Raw genomic sequence first — 22690 nt, forward strand, 5'->3', positions numbered from 1 at the left:
GAAAGGAAGTTTCTGGGTGGTGTTCATCTTTCACTTTGGACTCTCACGTTTTTCATGTCAGCCTAATACTTAGCCATGACTCATGGATGTCACCTTCACTCTTTAAGAATTAGGTCAGGCTTCTTGTAGATCTTGTCATATTGCCACTTGGAATTTAGCTGGAGGAAAGAAAGTAAGGCACAATTGCAGTTGTTTAGGTAAACATCTTATGTAGAAGGGCTTATGAGATGCAGTAAGGTGGAATAGAATGTCCTCATTCTGTCTGGCATTTTTAAAAATACTTTATTTGGGGGAGAGTGCAAGTGCAAGAGGGGCAGAGAGAGGGGGACAGGATCCAAAGCAGGTTGTGCACTAACAGGCTAACAGCAGTGAGCCTGATGTGGGGCTTGAACTCATGAACCGCAAGATCATGACCTGAGCCAAAGTTGGTTTCTCAACCGACTAAGCCACCCAGTGCCCCTGGCAATTTTTTGTTTTTCATCTCTGCTCTGAGGATCTTTTTGCCACCTTTCACTGTACATATCTTGGGCAGAGATGACAGTTGACCATTAAAGTTTCTCTATCCCTAGTTTCTGATTGATGCCTGAAATTGCATCGTTATCAAATTAATTTCTCTGTGAAAGTTATGTTACCCAAGAAAAATGCAGATATCCTTGCAGGGTGTTGGAGAGGTAGCACAAGCCAACATATGAACATAAACATCAAATATTTGGAAGTGTTCTGTGGTAGCTAGTTGCTAGAAGCTTTCTGCTAAGTAAGAGAGTAATTTATAAGATTTCACTTGGGGAAGGAGAAGCCAGGGTGGGTTTTAATAGTTGGGGCTCTGAATAGCGTAAGGTGCTAACTCTGAAAGAGGAAGGGGTATTAGACAAGGAAAAGGAAAGACATCTAAAAGATACAATATGCTTACTTCACAGTTTTCATAGATAACCCCAATGGAGTGGTCTCTGAAATCTATAGAGCATTAAGAATTAAGAAATACATGCTTTGTTAAACCAGGAATTGGTGCTGGCTGTCTCTTTTAAAAAGGCTTTTTTTTCCCCATCTGCACCAAAGACATACCTTTCACTTTTCCATGTATTTATCATATCTCCTATGGATCAGGGATGTTATTAGGGGAGGGTGGTAAATTCTATATAACTTTCTCAGCCAAGTTATTCCAATCTTTTACATTTAGTCGGGATATGAAATTAGCAGTTTAGTATACAGGCTGCATTGGTCTGGGTAATAATTTCCAAGGTCAGGTGATTAATTGTGGCCATTGTTCCACAGAGAGGCATTTCAGTGTTTCTACTAGAGCATGTGTTTTGTGAAGCTTTGTTGTTTTTTGCCAGGTGCAGTTGGCTCATCTTGTGAAATGTGTGCTATGGAATTGATCTTTTGCTCAGTGTCTCCATGTTAACATCTCTGAAATACTGGTAACAGACTTTTTTCTCCACTTCAATGAGAAAAAAATTCTTTTTCACTTTCAATGACCAGTTAAAAGAAGATGGATGCCCAGAGTTCAGCCAAAGTCAACACAAGAAAGAGGAGGAAAGAAGTACCTGGACCCAATGGGGCGACAGAAGAAGATGGAATTTCTTCAAAAATGCCACGCTGTGCAATTGTAAGGAAAAGATTTCTTTTTTGAATACTTAACCTGCAGGGGGATGGTAGAAACTGATGTAAAATTGATGACATCAGTGTGACTAGTCTTAAATAATGGAAAGAATGAATAGTAAGTGTGAATAGTATTTTCACAGTTGTTAGAAATGTTCTACTTTGCAATCAAATTGTAGTTCACAGCTAAGTTGCAAAAGCTGTACATTGGAACTGGAAAAAGAATGTTAGAAAAATTTAGAAGTTGTTAAGTTAGGTTATTAAACTAAAGAGTAAATTAAAATGAATAAAATAGAGAAATTAGAGCTCCAGACAGTCATCTGATCTTAGTATCATCTCATAGTGTTTAGCTTTCTGTGTCTTACTTTTTTTCTCCATGTCATTCCTTCACTCTACTCCTGGTTATATCATAGATGAGAGCCTTTTTCTATTATTGCCTACCTTATGTACCTTTATCCCTGGGACGTTATCTTGTATTTCCTAACCACTGCTAAGCTGTTGATGAAAGACCCCATTCCAAACAGCTTGTCCTGTCTCAGTTTGGTACCCTTCTTAAAGCTTCCCCTAAAAAACATTCAATGAACACATGTACAATTGAAGTTATTATTGATACATAATATTATTATGAAATCCATGTTTCAAAATTCCAGTGAAAGGATTGTATTTTCTTTACCTATATTGACTGTTAGGCATGGATCAAACTGCAGTTTCCACTGGTTACTTATGGAACCTCATGTAGTGCAAAGCAAAAAGCATTTTTACTTTGACACAGTTAACATTTGTTTTAAACCAATACTCTATCTTGAACAGTAAAAGCAACTGGACTCCACCAATAGGAGGCATATGCTTTAGGTCTGATACTGATGATATTGGTAGGGTCAAGTGTATTACTTTCCGATTGCTGCTTAACCAGTTGCCACATATTTAATGGCCTAAAACAATACAGATATATTATCTTACAGTTCTGGAGGTTAGAAGTCTGAAATGGATTTTGGAGGGCTAAAATCAAAGTGTTGATAGGGCTGGAGGTTCTAAGGGAGAATTTGTTCTCTTGTCTTTTCCAGTTTTGAGCGGTTTCCTCCATTGTGTTGCTCAATGGCCAGCCAGAAATCACATCAGTCTGACTGCTGCTTCTGTCATCATATCTCTTCTTATTTTTTAAAGTTTTTTTTTTTTTTTTTTTTTTTTTTATTTTGAGCGAGAGACAGAGCCCAAGCACAAGCCAGGGAGGGGCAGAGAGAGAGGGAGAAAGAGAATCCCAAGCAGGCTCCGTGCTGTCGGTGCAGAGCCCGATGAGGGCTTGATGGGGTTTGATGTCACAGACTGTGAGATCATGACCTGATCTGTAATCAAGAGTCAGACACTTAACTGACTGAGCCACCCAGATGCTCCTCATCACATGTCTTTTGATTCTGATTCTCCTCCCTCCTCATTCACTTATAAAGACCCTTATGATGGGGTACTTGGGTGGCTCAGTTGGTTGAATGTCTGACTTTGGCTCAGGTCATGATATCATGGTTTGTGAGTTTGAGCTCCACATTGGGCTCTTGTCTGTCAGTGCAGAGCATGTCTCAGATTTTCTGTTTCCCTCTCTCTCTGCCCCTTCTTCTGTCTCTCTCTCTCTCTCCAAATTAAATAAACACAATTAAAAAAAAAAAGACCACTATAGTTACATTGAACATACTTGGATAATCCAAGATAATCACCCTATCTCAAAATCCTTTAATTTAATCATATCTGCAAAGCCCCCTTTGCCATGTAAGGTGACATAGTCAGAGGTTCCAGAGAATAACATGTAGATATCTTTAGGAAGCCATTATTCTGCACATCATGTCCGGTGTACTCAGAAAATGACTCAGCAGTCAACAAAACGGGACACTGTTAATATATGAATGTTTCTTGTAGGTCAAGGAGATGATGGTAAGCACCGATTCAGCAATCAGTCTTGGAATAGGGACAAGTTATAACCAAGTAGGTGATACTCTTAGCTAGTCACGAAATCCAGGAATAGAGGAAAGAAGGGAAGTTATAGTGGAATGGGCTTTGAGAAGACTTAAATTTCTAGATCCTTAGAATTGAGGAGTTTCCGTGCTTTAAATTGCTTTGCTTCGTATATTCATATCACAGATCAACTGTGTGACTTGCTACTTATTCCACATTCCTTTCTAGTACACATTGGCTATTTAGCATGGGCTAACAATGGTCAAAGATTCATTCACTCAACAGGCTGTACCAACCCTAGTGAGAAGTGTCTACTAAATAAACTTGTCTGTCATTGTACACTTACCTTCTATCTCTGATCTCTTTTCAAGTCTGTAGTAAAAGCAAACTATATTTTTTTCCTGTTTTTATAACAGTTCTATTGAGATCATATAATCCACCCGTTTAAACTGCACAGTTCAATGGTTTTGGATATATTTAGAATTGTGCAGCCATCACCACAACCAATTTTAGAATATTTTCTGTATCTAAAATGTGGATACTACATTTTATGTATCCACTCATTAGTTGAAATTTGGGTTGAGCAAACAAGATTTTATCACACACAATGTGCCAGCGTAGCCAGAGTATAAAAATAAATAAGACCTTCCCTTTGAGAGATATGAGTCTAATGGAGAGTTCTGTAGCTCAGAGCTCAGAAGAATTCTTTTTCCTTACAAGGGTGGAGAGAATTAGAAGGATCATTTAGTATTAGGTAGCTGCGTTGCTGGATCAGGATGAATTGGAAAGAAGAGAGAAAAAGAATTGAGGAAAAATGAAGGGATAACTTTATGGCTGGTTTGTTTGTAAGTATAAAGAATTTACTGACTCTTAAATACAGAGAACAAGCTGAGGGTTGCTGGAAGGGAGGTGGGTTGGGGGGTAGTGAAATGAGTGATGGGCATTAAGGAGGGCACTTGTTGGGATGAGAACTGGATGTTATATGTAAGTGATGAATTACTAGGTTCTACTCCTGAAATCAGTACTACACTGTATGTTAACTAACTTGAATTTAAATTAAAAAGAAAAGAATTTACTGATACAGATGTTTCTAAAGATACTATCAAAAAGAATTAAAAAATACTTGTGAAGAATAAGACATTTACCTATCTCAATATTTATCATATGTATGGATAAGTCACAAATTGGCAACAGTTCTGCTAATGGAGATAGATCTCACAATCTCAAGTATTGAGAACATCTGTGTGCCAGTTGCTATGCACTGGAGATGCAGAGATGCAAAGATGACCTTGCTCTTAACAGGCTCACAGACAAATAGGGGAAATAGATAAGTTATTAAGATATAAAATGTAAAGGGCCAAATAAAAGAAGAAAGTTAGAAATACAGTGGCTGCCTAGATGAGCAACAGATTAACTTTGACCTAGAGGTGGGGACAGTGGTTTTGGAAAAGCTTCACTGAGGAGATTATTTCTGAACTGAACTTTGAAGAATAAATAGAAATTCAAATAATGGACAAGAGATAGAATACAAGTTCAAGTGTGAAATAATAATATGTTTAGCAAACCATGAATAATATTATTAGAGTTTAAAGTTCAGAAAATAATCTGCAAAAGGTAAGCAACAACCTGATTATGAAGGATCTTGTGTGCTGTGCTAAGGAGTTTGAACTGTATCCTATGGATAATGTGATCAGATTTGCAATTTAGGAGATCATCCTGATTGCTTTGGAAAGGATGAGCTGAAACAGTGATAGACAGAAACCAGAGAACTAGTTGTGAGATTGCTGTAATGATCCGGGTTGGAGATAATGAGGACTTAAACTAAAACTTTAAGGTTTTAAAATAGATAATTCTTGGAAATCAGGATGTAAAGGATGAAAGGTGTTAAAGATGACTCCTAGATTTCATCAGTCTTAGGTAAATTGTGTAAATGGGATGCTTCTTAAATAAGAAATACAGAAAGAAGAGCTGGTTTAGGAGAAAGATGATGAGTTTAATTTAATACAAGTTGAACTTAGGTCTAGGAAACATCCAAATAGTAGATAGATGAGTTCACTGTTTACATTCTTTGAAATGGCAATAGAATCTGAAATTATTACTTTTCTTTTTCCCTTCATCCTTTCCTCTCTCTCTCCCTCTCCCCTTACCTCCCTCTCCCTCCCTCTCTCCTTTCTTCCTTCCTCTTTCTTCCTTCCTTCCTCCCTTCCTTCCTTCCTGTCCCCAGGGAGTGGAATCTTTCTGCTCTGTTCCTTATCCCTTCTTTCTTGACTCCATAGCCTTTACTCTAGTATTATGGAAATAATTTGGATCTCAGGAACACCTGTTATCATTTGTGCCACATGTTTGAGTAAAAGGGAATATTTCTCTCCATCATTCTGAAAGCTTTTGCTGAAAAATATTTAAGAATCCTTAGAAATAGAACTAAGGATACTGGGAAGCCAGTATCAAGTTTTGGTCTTAACCTGAGTTTTTTTTTTTTTTAATTATTTTAAGTTTATTTGTTTGTTTTGAGAGAGGGCAAGTGTGAGTGTGGGAGTGGCAGAGGGAGGGAGAGAGAGAATCCCAAGCAGGCTCCACACTGTCAGTGCAGAGCCCGATGCGGGGCTCAAACCCACAAACCGTGAGAGCATGACCTGAGCTGAAATCAAGAGTCCTACAGCCAACCAATTGAGCCACCCAAACTCCCCTCCATTTCCCCACCAGAATCTCATCTCTTTGACTGGAATTTTGAGGAATAGTGTGTTAATATATGTGAACATAATCAGGAAAAGTTTTTATGAAAGCAATATTGCATTTAGAAGACCATTCATAATTTAGGAAATGATGATCATTAATAGAATTTTTAGTTGTAGTATTAGTTGTAATTTTTATTGAATTAGAAACTTCATATAGCATCTAGAAACTCACCTCTTAGGTTAATACAATTTAGTTATTTTATTGATGTAATGAACCCCTGTGTTCCATAGAATGGAACAGAAAATGAACTCATGTTGATGATGATGACCTAAATTTGTTGAATGCCACTAAGGTAAAAAGTTGTGCTAGTTACTTTGCATATGCTGTTTTATTTAACTCTCAAGTAACCTTGTGGAACCAGTATTATTATCTTCCATTTTATAGAAGATGAAAGCTGTGATTTCACAGCTATTAAATGATAGAGCTGGAATTTAGATCTAAGTTTTTTCAAGTTCTAAATCCATTTTCATTTATGTTTCACAACCAGATAGTCAAATGACTTGAAAATAATACTGTTCTGTAGCATTCCCTTGAGGATAAAATGAAGGAGGTATGTTTTAGGAGAATATAGGTAGAGATACTTAGTCCTGCTTTTATAAAGCATCTTCGAGAGACACCATATTTAGAAAGATGTTTTAGAAATACTATTCATTCTAGCTGGAGACAACTCTAGAGAGATAAAGATTTTGCTGATCTGTTGTAGTGGAAGAATATTTGGTTTCATTTTCTATACTTAGGAGGAATTGAAACCCTAGCCAGGAGGCATAGCTGTATTTGCTTTTGTCTTGGAATATACACAGTAATTGGAAAAGATTGAAGAAACAGTTATAAAAGATAGGATACTTTAATGTATCTTTTTAAATTATAATAAAATTCATATAACATAAAATTTACCATTTAAACCATTTTAAAGTGTACAATTTAGGGGTTTTTAGTGTATTCACAATGTTATACAACCATCACCACTATCTAATTCCAAAATGTTTTCGTCACCACAAAAAGAAACCCCATATCTATTACAGTCACTCCCATCCCCCCAGCCTACCCTTAGCAACCAGCCGTTAATCTACTTTCTGCTCTCAGATGTTTGTGTACTTTGGACATTTCATATAAATGGAATCCTACAATATGCAGCCTTTTATAGCTGGCTTCTTATATTTAATGTACTATTTTCAAGGTCCATCCAAGGTGGTAATATGTATTAATACTGCCTTCCTTTTTATAGGTGAATAATATTGTGTATGGACATATTTTGTTGATCCATTCATCAATTGATGGACATTTGGATTGTTTACACTTTTTGGCTATTGTGAATAATGCTGTTTTTATTTGTGTACAGGTTTTAAAAAAAATGGGTCTCCAGGGGCACCTGACTGGCTCAGTCAGTAGTGCATGTGACTCGCAATCTTGAGGTTGTGAGTTCAAGCCCTGCGTTGGGTGTAGAGCCTACTTAAAAAATAATAAATTTTAAAAATCTGCGTTTTCATTTGGTTATATCCCTTTGGGTATAATTTCTGGATCATATGGTACTATATGCTTAACACTTTGAAGAACTGTTTTCCAAAGTTGGGCACCAGTTTACAGATACAGCAGCAGTGTATGTAGGTTTCAGTTTCTCCACATTCTTGCCATCACTGTTATTGCCTGTCTTTTTTGCTCGTAGCCATCCTGGTAGGTGTGAAGTAGTATCATTGTGGTTTTGATTTGCATTTCCATGATGACTAATGTTGTTGAGCATCTTTCCATGTGATTTTTTTTTTTAGCAATTAGTATATCTTTGGAGAAATGTCTAGATCCCTTTGCCTCCTTAACTCTTCACTGCCCCCTTCTGCCTCCCTTCAATTCATCATGGTCTAACCCTAGATCTTTCGGTTTCTGTTAATTCTTTGTTTCTCTTCCTGGACTTTTAACTTGGCCTTCTAGAGATTAATGTTGCTGGCTTAGTTGGGCTTAATGTAATGCCCAGTATTTGCTGATGCTCTGGTATATTTCCCACAGCAGCTATTCCACATATTTTCTACTTTCCTCAAGACTTCAGTCTCATTCCAACCTCCCTATTTTTAATACGTAATTTCATGTCCTTCTTACTATACTGAGAAAATTGAGGACATCAGTTACAGATTTGTACATCTTTCCTCCTTTGCATGTAACATTGTTCTTTTATCACCTTCCCTTTCTTCTGCTTTTAGAAAAGTGTGATCCGTATTCCTAGGGCTAATACCTTCTCCCGTGCTGTCCTTTGAAGCTATTCCCTCCCATTTCTCTAGACTCTTCCTTCCTGTTATCTGTTTTATTCCTTCTCCTTTATTTTCCATCTCTTTGATTACTTTCCCTCTGTCTTGAACATGCACAGATCTCCTTAACTTAAAAAACAAACAAATAAACAAACAAAACTGCCACTTGATCTTTCTGTCCCCTTTAGGTACCTTGCAGTTTGTCTCATTCCTTTTATGAATACACATATCTAATGAGAGATTATACTATTCTCTTTGCTTTTCTTCTAATTTTCTTTTTTTTTTAATTTTTAAATTTTATTTAAAAATTTTAAATGTTACTTATTTTTGAGAGAGATTCAGAGTATGAGCAGGGGAGGGGCAGAGAGAGAAGGAGACACGGAATCTGTGCTGTCAGCACAGAGCCCTATGGGGGGGGGGGCTTGAAGTCGTGAACTGTGAGATCATGTTCTGCCGCTTAACCAATTGACCCATCCAAGCGTCCTTTCTTCTAATTTTCTTAAAGGCATTGGTTCTGACTTTCATTAATATTCTAAAAGGTCTCTAATGGCCATTTGAATCACCACACTCAAAGACTTCTCTCACTTCTCATTTTCTTTGATCTCAACTTCTTTTTTTTAAAACTTCTTCAGTACAAAAACTCTTTGTAAATGCTTCATTTTCTCAAGTGACAATATTTTTTCTTTTTACGATGCACTACCTATTCTTCCTTCACAACACCTGCCACCTTTTCTACTCCCACTGTAACATTAATAGAAAAATCTGTAAGTCCATTTTCTTCTCCCTGTAATAACCTCAGAACCAATCTCTTTCTAAGTATGCAAAATAACCAGTGGTTTTCTAGTAAACTGGCTCACTGGGGAAAAAACCCTCTGATACGCAGCATTTGCTAATTCTGTGGGTAATAAGTTCAGACTACCAATGATTTGATAAGTGGCCCATATAATTCCTGAATATTTAACAACCAACTTCTGTACACTGTTTATAATAACTTTCAGAGACACAATAAAGCTCATCTTTTATCTACACGTACTGTTGTTAATAAACATAATTTTTTCTATTTATTTGATGTATTTTTTGCCTGTTTTTATGTATAAATTTATATATAAACTTTATTGAGATGTAATTCATACACCATTATAATTCACATACCCATTTAAAATGTGCAATCCAGTAGTTTTTAGAATATTCAGAGTGTGCATCCATTATCATAATCTATTTTAGGATGTTTTCATTACCCCAGAGAGAAACCCAGTACCCATTATCAGTCACTCTCCATTTCTTCCTAACCATCCAAGCCCAGTGTAACCACTGATTTGCTTTCTATGTATAAATTTTCCTATTCTAGATATTACATATAAATGGAATCATACAATAAGTGGTCTTCTGTGACTGCCTTCTTTCACATAGCATAATGTTTTCAAGATTTCAAGATCCATGTTGTAGCATGTATCAGTACTGTATTCATTTTTATGGCCAAATATCATTTGTTTCTAGAGGTATAACTTACATACAGTAGAGTGCACAAACGTTAAGTGTACAGCTCAATAAATTTTTTTTTAAATATTTTTATTTATTTCTAGGAGAGAGAGAGAGAGAGACAGCGTGAGCAGGGGAGGGTCAGAGAGAGAGGGAGACACAGACTCTGAAACAGGCTCCAGGCTCCGAGCTGGCAGTCAGCACAGAGCCCGACACAGGGCTTGAACCCACGAACCGCGAGATCATGACCTAAGCGAAAGTAGGACGCTTAACCGACTAAGCCACCCAGGAGCCCCTCAATAAATTTTTACATATGTATACATGTATTCCCAGAAGACTCTCATGTCCCTGCTTATCATTATCTACTTTCCCCAAATTTCCTCTTTTTCATCTGGCTTTTATTCATCATAGATTTAGCTTTGCCTGTTTTTGACCCTTATATGGATGGAATCATAGAATATGTATTATTTTGTGAATAGCATGTTCTTTTAGAAACACACTACTGTTAAGCAACTCTTGAATACTGACTCCTAGAAGATAGATTGTCTATTTAATCTGTAGAGAAATCTCTATTAACTACAGAAAACTATGTATTTGTGTCCATGGTCTATTCTTATCTCTTTTATAAAATGTTCTTAAAAGAGTGCCTGTGTGGCTCAGCGCTGAGCCTGTTTGGGATCCTCAATCTTTCCCTCTCTCTCTCTCTGCCCCTTCCATGCTCTCTTTTTCTCTCAAAATAAAACTAAACTAAAAAAAAATAGTTCTTAAAAAGGATAACACACATATGCACACGTCACCTAAAAATGTTTTCATTATCTTTGTAGCTTTAGGATATCTTAACTAAGATTATATAAATGATTTTTATTTTTTATATTAAAAATTTTTAATGTTTATTTATTTTTGACAGAGAGACAGAATGTGAGCAGAGGAGGAGCAGAGAGAGAGGGAGACACAGAATCTGAGGCGTGCTCTAGGCTCTGAGCTGTCAGCATAGAGCCCAATGTGGGACTTGAACTCCCAAACTGTGAGATCATGACTTGAGCATAAGTCGGATACTTAACTGACTGAGCCAGCCAGGTGCCCCATATAAGTGATTTTTAAAAAGAAATATGTTTTAATTTTAAAATCTAATCTTAAAAATCTACCTTATCTGAAAACGAAACAGTATTTTTCCAGTCCCTGGATTCAGCTCAATCATGATGTGATCTGTTTAGACTTTAAAATTCTAAGTGAATATCACTATAACCCACAGAAATTAAAAGAGTTATAGGGGAATGTTATAAACAATTAAATGCCAAAAAAATGTTGACAATTTAAATGAAATAGACATTGCTAAAAAAAGAGACAAATTGCCAAAACTGACCCAAAATGAAATAGAGAATCTGAATGGATCTATCCCAACTTAAAAAAAAAAAAAATCAAATTGATCTTTAAAAATCTTCCCACAAAGACAAGTCCAGACCCAGATGCTTCATTGGTGAAACATTTAAGGCTCTAATAGTTTCCTATTCTGAACAAACGGTTTCAGAAAATAGAGGAAAAGAAAATACTTTCCCATTTTGCGAAGCCAAACATCAAAAGCCAGGCAAAAAAAACACAAGAAAAGAAACCTGTAGTTCAAAATTTCTCATGAACTTAGATGCGCAAGTCTGTAACAACATATTAACAAATTATGTCTAGGAACATATAAAAAGATTTATACAACTTGGCCAAGAGGGATTTCACTCAGGAATGCAAGGTTGGTTTAACATCCTAAAATCAATTAATCTAATATACCATAAGTAACAAAAGACAAAAACAGAATATGCTTGTTTCAGTAATACAGAAAAAGCATGTGACAAAATCCAACACCTATTATACAAACTCTTATTATACAAACTCTAAACAAATTACAAAAATAAGGGCAGTTCCTCAGCTGATAAACAGCATCTACAAAAACCTATGGTTAACATAATATTTAATGGTGAAAGATTGCATGCTTCACCCCTAAGATTGGGCAAAAGGCAAAGATATTTGTTCTTGTTACTTCTGTTCAACATTGTGCTAGAGATTCTAACTAAGGCAAAAAGGGGTAATAAAAGGAAATTAAAGGCATCCAAATTAGAAAGGAGTAAGTAAAACTGTCTTGAGTCATAGATTACATGATCTCAACCTTAGAAAATCCTAAGGAATCTACCAAAGTGCTAGAACTAATAATTGAGTTTAGCAAAGTCACAAGACATAAGATCAGTATACAAAAATCATCTGAAATTACACAGACACACATTTGCACATATAAGTCAACTTGCATTTTTATATACCAGCAAGGAACAATCCAAAAATAAAGTGAAGAAAAACAATTCCGTTCATAATAGCATCAAATACAATAAAATACTTAATAAATTTAACAAAAGCTCGTAAGTAAGGCTTTCCTCTGTAGAGGAAAGAGCATTCCTAAATTCTTATTTCAACTTTGCCTCTGAGTAATTGCATATAATTCATATAACTTCTTTGAACCTTGTTTTCCTCATCTTTAAATTGAGAATATACGGGGCGCCTGGGTGGCTCAGTTGGTTAAGTGTCCGACTTCGGCTCAGGTCATGATCTCAACAGTTCGTGGGTTTGAGCCCCGTATCAGGCTCTGTGCTGACAGCTAGCTCAGAGCCTGGAGCCTGTTTCAGATTCTGTATCTCCCTCTCTCTCTGCCCCTCCCCTGCTCACTCTCTCTCTCTCTCTCTCTCTCTCTCAGAAATAAATAAAACATTAAAAAATAAATAAATAAATTGAGGATATTGACTGTTGTACTTGCCTCACAGGGCTGTTATGAGCATTAGAACATATGTAAAGTTGGGGCGCCTGGTGGTTCAGTTGGTTAAGCGTCCAACTTCAGCTCAGGTCATGATCTCATGGTCCATGGGTTTGAGCCCGACATTGGGCTCTGTGTTGATAACTCAGAGCTTAGAGCTTGCTTCAGATTCTGTGTCTCCCTCTCTCTCGGCCCCTCCCCCGCCATCTCTCTCTCTCTCTCTCTCTCTCTCTCTCTCTCAAAAATTAATAAACATTAAAAATTTTTTAAAAAGAACACATTTACAGTGTAAAGCATTATACAGAGATAATCATACTTAATAAAGCACACAGGAGCTGTTTGCCTTCCCAGTCCCTTAGTTGAAGTGGTATAAAAATGCACATTAGAAGCTTGGCAATTTTATCACGTAGAACAGATTGGGTGTTCGGCCATGTGATGGAGGAGGTGTCATTCTGGACCATTAGTTGGGACTGTGATTATTTCCCAGCCATCTTGCTCAATATTATCCTGAAATCACCAGCAGTATATTTATCTTTCATATCATGATTTACTGATTTACCTATTTGGTAAAAGGTTGCAACTTTCACCTGTCATTTTGGAATGCCTTATTTTCTTTTGTATGTTATGAGGTTTTAGGAGGAATTTAATCACCAGCATATTGAATAACTGATTATTCTTTAAAGTTGCCATTTTTTGAGTATTTCAGTCTATACCATTGATTAACTTTCTTTTCCTTCACTTTCCTCATCTTAAGGGCTTACAGCAGCCAGCTCCTTTTTCTGACGAAATTGAAGTAGACTTTAGTAAGCCCTATGTCAGGGTAACTATGGAAGAAGCCAGCAGGGGAACCCCTTGTAAGTAAATACCCAATTATTTTGTTGTTTTACTCTTGTTTTTAGCATTCAGTTGTATTTATCAAATATACACCTACTTTCCATATTCTTTCCTCAGTTTACCTGTAAAGGGTAGTTGGGAGAGGGTTTCCACCTATTTCCCAGCTGTTCTATTTGGCAAGATAACTGTATTCCGTAAAATTTCATTTTTTCTTATTGTTTTAAGCCTGTTTCCTAGAATGTTGTTACAGCTGTGAAATATAGTGGTACACACTTGCTTCCTGGGCTGTTGTCACAGCTATGAGGTATAGTGGAACAGAGACAATAGGATATCACCTGGATTATAATGTTAACCTATTTTTACAAAGTTCCGAATAATATGTCAGCCTGTCACATTTTTAATAGTCTTCAGAATTGTCCCCTAGATCTCCCTTTCTATAAGTTAATACCCTTGCTAAATGCTGCTGAATGATAGAGGATAAAATACCGTAAGTGAGGAGATGCTGATCACTTAACTTTATCTTTACTGATATAATTTTTTAGGTTTTTTTAAAAAACTCACTTTATTATTTTTAAATCCTCTACTCTTTATTTGTATGCTTAGTTTATATCACTAAGTAACAGTTTTAGACTACATAAATTATTAATATGTATTCTAGGTACTCTTCCTGTTTTGGACAAGTGGTTTTAGAGATTATTATTTTTTTAATTTAAGTTATTTATTTATTTTTGAGAGAGAGAGAGAGGGCACAAGTGAGCAAGGGGCAGAGAGAGGGGGAGAGAGAGAGAGAATCCCACGAGAGGTAGAGAGAGTGAGTGAGAGGGAGAGAGAGAGTGAGAAGTGGGTCTCACTTGAAATGGGGCTCATGCTTACCGCAAGTGGGGCTTGATCTCACCCAATGTGGGACTCGAACTCAGGAACTGTGAGATCATGACCTGAGCCAAAGTCAGATGCTTAACCAACTGAACCACACAGGTGCCACAGTTTTAGGGATTAGTATAAAGAGAAACTTCCTTGAGTGTTTGTTAGGAATACAAAGTCCTGTAGGCAGCTGTCCTTACTTATCTGTAAATTCTCCATTTCTCTTTTTCAATCCTTTTTTGGTTCTTTCCATTACTATGGTAAGTGCTCTGTCTACTCTATAAATGTAGGCCTAGACTCAAACCCAGGTAAGCCCTAGGGAATAAGAGGCAGTTACAGCCACAAACGTATACATTTCCAGTATATAGAAGAAATTTGTGGTTACTTCTTAATAGTGTTAGTATATTTGTTCTCTGTTGTAATGGAGGAGTAGCGAAATACAAATAGATGTGGATGCTGGACAGTTTCAGGCCAGGGATCCAGTTCTTCTTAGCTAAATCATGGCTATATGAAGCATAGTTTTTGAGTCTTCAGAATTCCAGAGAATACTTTGTTTTTTGCAGAAGTGTTTAGTTAATGTCTCATGTTGATCATAACCCTCTGATTCATAATGTGGTATTTTAGACTTGGCTCCCCTTGAATTATAAGCAGGTCAATGGGGCAAGGTAAAATGCCAACAAGGAAAAACAGGGTATATGTAACAAGGTGTAGTGGTGTCAGGTCAGAGTTCAAAATGCCATCAGACAGTTCAAGGATCATGGTCAGATGTGATAGTAGAGTGTGTTGAAGGCAAGAACTTTTCATGTGCTAATAACACACCTATAGACTTCAGTACCTCACTCAGATCTGATCACATTAGCTCTATTACCCAGCTTGTTGTTAATTTACCCACAAATCATTTGTGGTTCATAAAATGTGTGTGTCTTTGAAGCTTATAATTAACATGCACTAATTTTTAACAATTTTAGAATTAAATGAATTTTATAAGTAAGTCATTTTTGAGATTGTCTACTTTATCGTCTCATTATATACACAAAGAAATTAAAGTCCATAGAAACTAAGTAAAAGCTCCCCTGTAGTAAAACAAATAATTAGTAATAAAATTGTAACTAAAACCTAAATTTTTCCATCTTCGTGTTCTTTTTACCCTGGAGTGGTGCTACTCTTTGTAGACATTAGTTATAAATGATAGAAGGCCATCTGCAAGCTGATTGCATTTTAGGTGGAACAAATAGTCACACATTTGCTTATAAAGTTTGCCAGTCTAGTTTGATCTCCAGTATTTCTCCTATATCTCATTCTGCCTGTTCAGTTTATGTTAAATAACCAAGGGACGATTTATGCCAGTATTGGACAAGGAGTAAGCCAAGGGGGATCCTTCCCTCCTCCACCATGTTTTCATTACGGAGGTTAAGGGAGTACAAGAAAGGAGTTGGTAATAATCTAGAAAAGAACTCACTACCCAGAGAAAAAAACAAATATAGCTTGAGATATAAGATAATTTCTTTTGGAAGATGAAAGAAAAAAAGTCAGCAATGTGTTTTCTAGGAGAAAGGAAAAGGCAAAGTCTGAAGGGCAATGGAATCTGTTAGAGACAAAATGTTTTGGTGACAGGTATTTGAGAGAATATATCAAAAGACAAAATAAATTGAAAGCCAAGTTTGTTCTGTGTAAGGAGAACATATACTGAATGCAAAGTCTGTAATTTATGTTAAAAACCAGGACCATTTTTGAAAGTGAAAGTAAATATGCTCAATTTTTTAAAATGTTTTATTTATTTCTGAGAGGAGAGAAGAGAGACAGCATGAGCAGGGGAGGGTCAGAGAGAGAGGGAGACACAGAATCTGAAATAGGCTCCAGGCTCTGAGCTGGCAGTCAGCACAGAGCCCTACGCAGGGCTCGAACCCACGAATCGTGAGATCATGACCTGAGCTGAAGTCGGAGGCTTAACTGACTGAGCCACCCAGGCTCCCTTAATATGCTCACTTTTGAAAGTGAAAGGAGTTGTTTTTATTAATATGCTGAAACAACAGGTGTCAATCAGAAGGTTTGGTTATCTTGGGAAAACCAAATAGCCACTTGGGAAAAGAATGGATAACTCATATTTAGTCCCCAGATTTTCTCATTAACAGTGGCCCTTCTGGCCATTTGATTTCTATACCCACCCAGATTTGCCGAAGACTTGGAGGTGAGTCATAGGGAACTGAGAGGCTGGGTAGCTGAGGAAACACTGAAGGGGGCAGGAAGCACATCTGGAGTTCGTCCAAGAAGGGGTTTGGTGGTGACTTGGCGTGATATGGGATGATTAACCCTGACAAACAGCCTGTTGATCATCAGTATCCTATACTACTTCCACCATCCTGGAAATGTGTTTATGGAGCTAAATCCTCCTCATCTCACTTTGCCCTTGCTATATGCTAATGTCGAAGAAACAACAACAAACTATTCTTAATTTTTGTGTTCTATCCTTTGTCTTTTAATATCAAAAAAAGTGAGATCATAGCCACTCTGGACTTGTTTAGGAAAGATGGATTTCTAGGATGTAGAAGAAAGATTATGCTCCTCAGGCTTTGTTGTGTTTTGCTTTGTTTATAGATGAGGAAACTGAGTCTTAAAGAGGTTAAGGTTATAGAGGAAGGAGACTGGTTGTTAAGTTTGAGCTGTAAGCTTTTTGACTCTTAAATCCATTATGTTACTTGTTTTTCATTGTACTAGTGTATCTATTTTATTTAAGAGTGTTATTTCCTGTATATAAAACCAGTACATTCTCATGGCCTAACATTTATAAAATACAATAAGGTTAGAGAGTGAAAAGTCTTCCTTCTATCACTAACCCACAGCCACCCAGTAACCCTCCCTTCTACCCTTAGAAGGTGTATCATGGTATATTCAGTCTTCCATTGAAATTTAAGTTGTCCCCAAGCTTTTGCTATTACAAACTATGCTGCAGTGAATACCATGCATATTTACACATATATCTATGAAATAAATTCCTAGAATTGGAATAGCTAGGGTAAAGGGTATAAGCATTTATCTGTCTTTTGACAGATATTTTCTAGTTGCACTTCTTAAAAGTTGTACCAATTTATATTTCTATCACCAGTATCTGATTTCTCAGTTTAAATAGCCCGACTTGGGGCTTGAACACACAAACTGTGAGATCATGACCTGAGCTGACGTCTGATGCTTAACCCTCTGAGCCACCCAGGTGCCTCCTATGATTTCTCAGTTTAAAAGCTACTTGTTTAAAGTTTAAAGCTTAGTGAGTTAAGCAGCCAACTCTTGATTTCGACTCAGGTCATGATCTCACTGTCATGAGATTGAGCCCTGTGTCAGGCTCTGCACTGAGTACTAAGCCTGTGTGGGATTCCCTCTGACCCTTCTCCGATTATGTGCATTCTCTCTCTCAAAATAAATAAACTTTTAAAAAGGGCTATTTATGAATAAAACTATCTGGAAAGAAAAGTCCATAAACCTCCTGAGAACCAATTTTCTCCCCCTTAATTTGTTGTTCTCAAGACGAGGGAGTTGTATCTTATGCCTACCTTCAGTATGGTATATTTGATGAGGCTTTGGCCCTTCTTTCCCAGATGATGTAGCTGATCCTACTGTTATTTTCTGCTGCTATAGTGAAATAACTTTTATTTACATATAGGAATATGTTACTAGGACTTGTTAGATTTATTATTTGAAGTATGATGAACCATTATGTCAATTCCATTCTTAGTGTATTTGTTTGGCTTTGGAATTAGTCTTGTACTCTAAGAGATCATTTCCTGACTTTTCTTTCATAGTCCACTACCACTGGAAATAAATTGACAATCTGTTCTCTTACCATTTTCACTAATGGAGAGAAGAGGAAAAGCTCTAATATAAAGTCCTATAATATTTATATTTGATTTTCAAATACTTAGCATATCACCCTCTGCTGAGAAAGTGTAGCATCATGCTGATTATCAAAGAGAAACACTTGAAGGAATCCTACGTGTTATCACAGAACAAGTATTGAAGGTGAATCTGGGACTGAGAAGCAATAAGTTGATAACTGGTACTTACCTTCGCTTTTTCTCAGTCTCACCTCTCTGGATCACTCCTTACTCACTGGGCAATCGGAGGGAGGCTTGTTTTCATAACAAAGCTTAGTTATTAATCAGCAAGGCAGTCTGAAAATGAAAGAGCAAACAGCCAGAGTATAGCTTAACTATACTCTATTTAAACATGACTGAAATTTAAACATAAGCTGAGGTGAGGATTTTAAAGTTTAGGACACATATGTTATGTAACTCTTCCCATTCACTTCTAAGATAACTTTAAGAAAAAGCAATCATGATATCCAGTCACATGAGAGTTTGGTGAAATCAGGATAACAAAGAGAGTCAATGGATGTGATTTCAAAAGGGTGTTTGTAGCCAAGGAATTCTGTGGTGTTATTCGTCACAACCCCGATCTACCCCTAAATTACGGTGAATATCCAGAACACATCTTAAGAGAGGGGCATGCAAGGATGGAACACAGTGCCATTTCCATTTGTCAAATATGAGGTATTGAATCAATGTGTTTTTGTGATTAATTCTTTCCTTTGGATTTAGGTGACCGGCCTGTGAGAGTTTATGCAGATGGAATATTTGACTTATTTCACTGTGGTCATGCCCGGGCTCTGATGCAAGCAAAAAACCTTTTTCCTAATACGTACCTTATTGTAGGAGGTAAGAAAATACCTAATGACTTTAGATGCTTTCCAGGAAAAAATTATAGTAGCTTTTTTCTCCTTTCATAACCTGAGCTCTTATTTTGGTTTTAAATGAGGGATGTAGAACAGTCTCTCTAAAACATGAAGTACATGAAGTACACAGACCTGGAGAAAGAAGCTACAAGCTCTGACCTGAGATGTCCAGTTTTGTCTCGTTTTGTTTTTTAAAGTTTTATTCAGTAATCTCTGTACCCAACATGGGGTTCAAACTCACAACCCTGAGATCAAGAGTCACGTGCTCTTCCAATTGAGCCACCCAGGTATCCCAGAAATATTTAGCTTTTATCGCACTTTTCATTTGAGTTTCTGCACTTTTGGGAGCAGCAGTGACCCCTGTTGCCTACTTAAGAGCAGCATTTATTCTAGATTTCAGTTTGTCATTTTGAATCAACTAAAGTACAAAAGACTGTTAAGCAAATGTTATGTGATCCAGTACAGTCTTACAAAACTGTAATAAGAAAACACTTAAAAAGATTGTAATGTTTATTCATTTTTGACAGAGAGAGTCAGAGTTCCAGCAGGGAAGGGGCAGAGAGAGAGGGAAACACAGAATCCAAAGCAGGCTCCAGGCTCTGAGCTAGCTGTCAGCACAGAACCTGACATGGGCTCAAACCCACAGACCACGAGATCATGAACTGAGCCAAAATCAAGGTTAAGACACTTAACCCACTGAGCCACCCAGGTGCCCCAACAAAACATTTTTAAAAACTTAATTGCTATAGAAATTCACAGCAGATTTATTTCAAAGCCAAAGATCTTCGTCCCTTATTATATCCTCTCTTCTCTAAAGTGTGAGCATACTATTTAGTGAGTATTGCTCCTGAAGGTATATCTTGGATTAGGAAAAGCATTGCTACCCAGAATGAGCTATATCCCGAAAATACTTCTCCATGTGGGGAGATTGGTTACAGTCCTAGGAAATGGGAGAGGTTGGTGGCTGAGGAATGGTTAAGCAGTGGGGATGTTGACTTAAAACTTTATGATGTGGTGAACTCAGTTTGCAGTGATGAGCTCACGCACAACTTCAAAGGCTTCACAGTGATGAATGAAAATGAGCGCTATGATGCAGTGCAGCACTGCCGCTATGTGGATGAGGTGGTGAGGAATGCCCCCTGGACCCTGACACCAGAGTTCCTTGCAGAACACCGGGTAAGAATCTGAGTACATGTCCCCATCATCCTCCTGGAATTCCCTCAACTCTCAAGACTTCTGGGACTCAGGCTAGTTTTCCACTAGTCTTATTTTACTTCTACATTCTATGTAAGTTTCACACAGAAGAGAGGACAGTGATTTTACTACTACTAATAGTCATCCCTGACATTTATATGGGGTTTGGTGGCTTAAAGCACTTTTACACCCATTGTATTTCATTTGCTCCCCACAGTCTTATTGGGTAGTTATGGTTCTACTTTATATCTGAGAACAGAGCCAGAAAGACCAAATAGCCTGGTCCAGGATACACAGTAGCAGGGCTAGAAATTGAACTCTTCAGTTAAGTGATTTTTATCCCCCTGCGCTATGGTTGTGTCCATCCTAATATACTAGTCCTTTAGAATATACAGAGCTTCAGCCGTGCCCTCAGGAGTTCCAGGAAATAAGACAGATAAACATAGATTTCTTTTGTATTGACTTAAATCTAGTTTCAGGGCTTTGATTTTGGGTGGGAAGTTGTATGAGATCAGAAAACAGGGAGGGTTTCTCACTTGTGCTCATTGAGTTAGTATTATAAAACCTCTCATCTTCTTTTAATTCTCACACATTAAAGAAACAGGTTTCCTATAAAAGATGGGTATAAAAGATGAGAAGGGTCTATCAGATCAGGTCAGAGGCCCTCAAGCTTGAGGAACCAGCAAGCATATTGTCAGTTCTCAGCAAGAGTGTGTGGATGTCACAGGTGAGTTTTCAATGGGGCAGAAAGAACAAAAGTAGTCAAGTGTTTCAAAAGCAGTATAGTACTTGGGTAGATCTGAAGCTAAAGGATATTTGTAAAACTATTTAGGATTGTGATAGACCTAGTTCTCTAGTGTTTCTATATCAATACCTGGCAGCTGATGGTACCAAAGGTGATGAACAAGATTATCCTCAGCAACACAGCCAGGCAGGCCCAAGCAGAAGAGGTTAGAGGAACTTTTAATTTCCCTTTTCTCCTTGTTAGCAGTGTATCCTCAACCAGCGGTCTTATTTGCCCACCGTTCTTATTTTCACTTGCTGTGTATCGATCCCCTGATAAATTGTTCATAAGTAATCAAGATGTTCGTTGAGAGTCTCTGACACAGTCCTGGACATGGTTCACACTACAGTGGCTTCTGGAATTGGGTATGGTCGTATTAGCAATTATATTAGTAAAGGGCATATGGCCTGCTCAGGAATGACTAAGTAAGGTTAGCATTTCTCTAATTGATCCCAGTGCCATTGATCTCTTTGCACTGTTGCAAGAGGTATTGACAGTAGTAAAATGATAGAGCCCAAGACCAAAAGGTCTTTTATGGCTTTGAGTTTTACATTCCTCACGAGTATAGATGTATCTGTTCTAGTAAAAGGGCTGTTGGTTGCTATTTTTATATTCCCACTCATCTCATGGACTGAGCTAACAATGAATTGACCTCTTTTGCATATTTTTAGAAACTCTTATTTGACCAACCCTTATAGACCCAGGATGGGGAGATTTCCTTTCTTCTTTCCTTGCTCCACTCACTAGGTAACACACCAGCAAATCCTTCAGTCCTATTTACTATAGTATGGTGACTGGTATGCAGTGTCAGGATAGTACTTCCAGTATACCAGGAGAAATAGCTAAAAACAGAAACTGGCCAACTTCATATTTATGATTGATAATTAGTTTGGGTAGCTTATAAATGAATCACGGAATGTATGAAGCAAAGCAAAGAGAGATAAAGAAAAAAAGAGTCCATTTGAGGCCTGGCCTCTCCTTTTCCTTTATCTGGGTCTGGGAGAGTATTTATTGGGAGAGTGTTTACTGGTTCTTTCTGATGGTAGTTATCCTGGCTTTTAAATGATGTTTCCTTATTTCAGATTGATTTTGTAGCACATGATGACATTCCTTATTCTTCTGCTGGGAGTGATGATGTTTATAAGCACATCAAGGAAGCAGGTGAGTAAACTGATGTATATCATCACTTTATGGAATCTCAGGGGCAGTGACAGATTCAGCAACTTCTGCTTTACAGAGGAAAATGTGTACACTTAGAAATTCAACATCTACTTTCAGGTCACACTTAAGATAACAGGTTAAGGTGAGCATAGCTCTGACACCCATCAATTCTCAGTCTTATATATATTTTATACATATGTATATATTTGAAAGAGTGAGAGAGAGAGAGGGCACAAGTGAGCAAGGAACAGAGAAAGAGTAGGGGCTCACCCCAAGCAGGGCTCATACTCACCCATTGCGGTACTCGAACTCATGAACTGTGAGATCATGACCTGAGCTGAAGTCAGATGCTTAACTGA

General features: G+C 37.3%; 1 protein-coding gene across 1 annotated transcript in view; it reads left to right on the forward strand.

Annotated features, from left to right (window-relative positions):
• PCYT1A (phosphate cytidylyltransferase 1, choline, alpha) overlaps positions 1 to 22690 on the forward strand; it is a 46533-nt gene that overhangs the window by 16659 nt on the left and 7184 nt on the right. Inside the window, exons 2-6 of the mRNA XM_039250844.1 lie at positions 1480 to 1606; positions 13529 to 13628; positions 19059 to 19175; positions 20217 to 20368; positions 22253 to 22331. Of these exons, the coding sequence (XP_039106775.1) occupies positions 1490 to 1606; positions 13529 to 13628; positions 19059 to 19175; positions 20217 to 20368; positions 22253 to 22331 (565 nt within the window). The 5' untranslated portion in view covers positions 1480 to 1489. The remainder of the gene's footprint in view (positions 1 to 1479; positions 1607 to 13528; positions 13629 to 19058; positions 19176 to 20216; positions 20369 to 22252; positions 22332 to 22690) is intronic.

Source organism: Hyaena hyaena, unplaced genomic scaffold (assembly GCF_003009895.1).
Source record: "Hyaena hyaena isolate Hyena2069 unplaced genomic scaffold, ASM300989v1 scaffold_382, whole genome shotgun sequence".
In the NCBI taxonomy this organism is placed as follows: domain Eukaryota; kingdom Metazoa; phylum Chordata; class Mammalia; order Carnivora; family Hyaenidae; genus Hyaena; species Hyaena hyaena.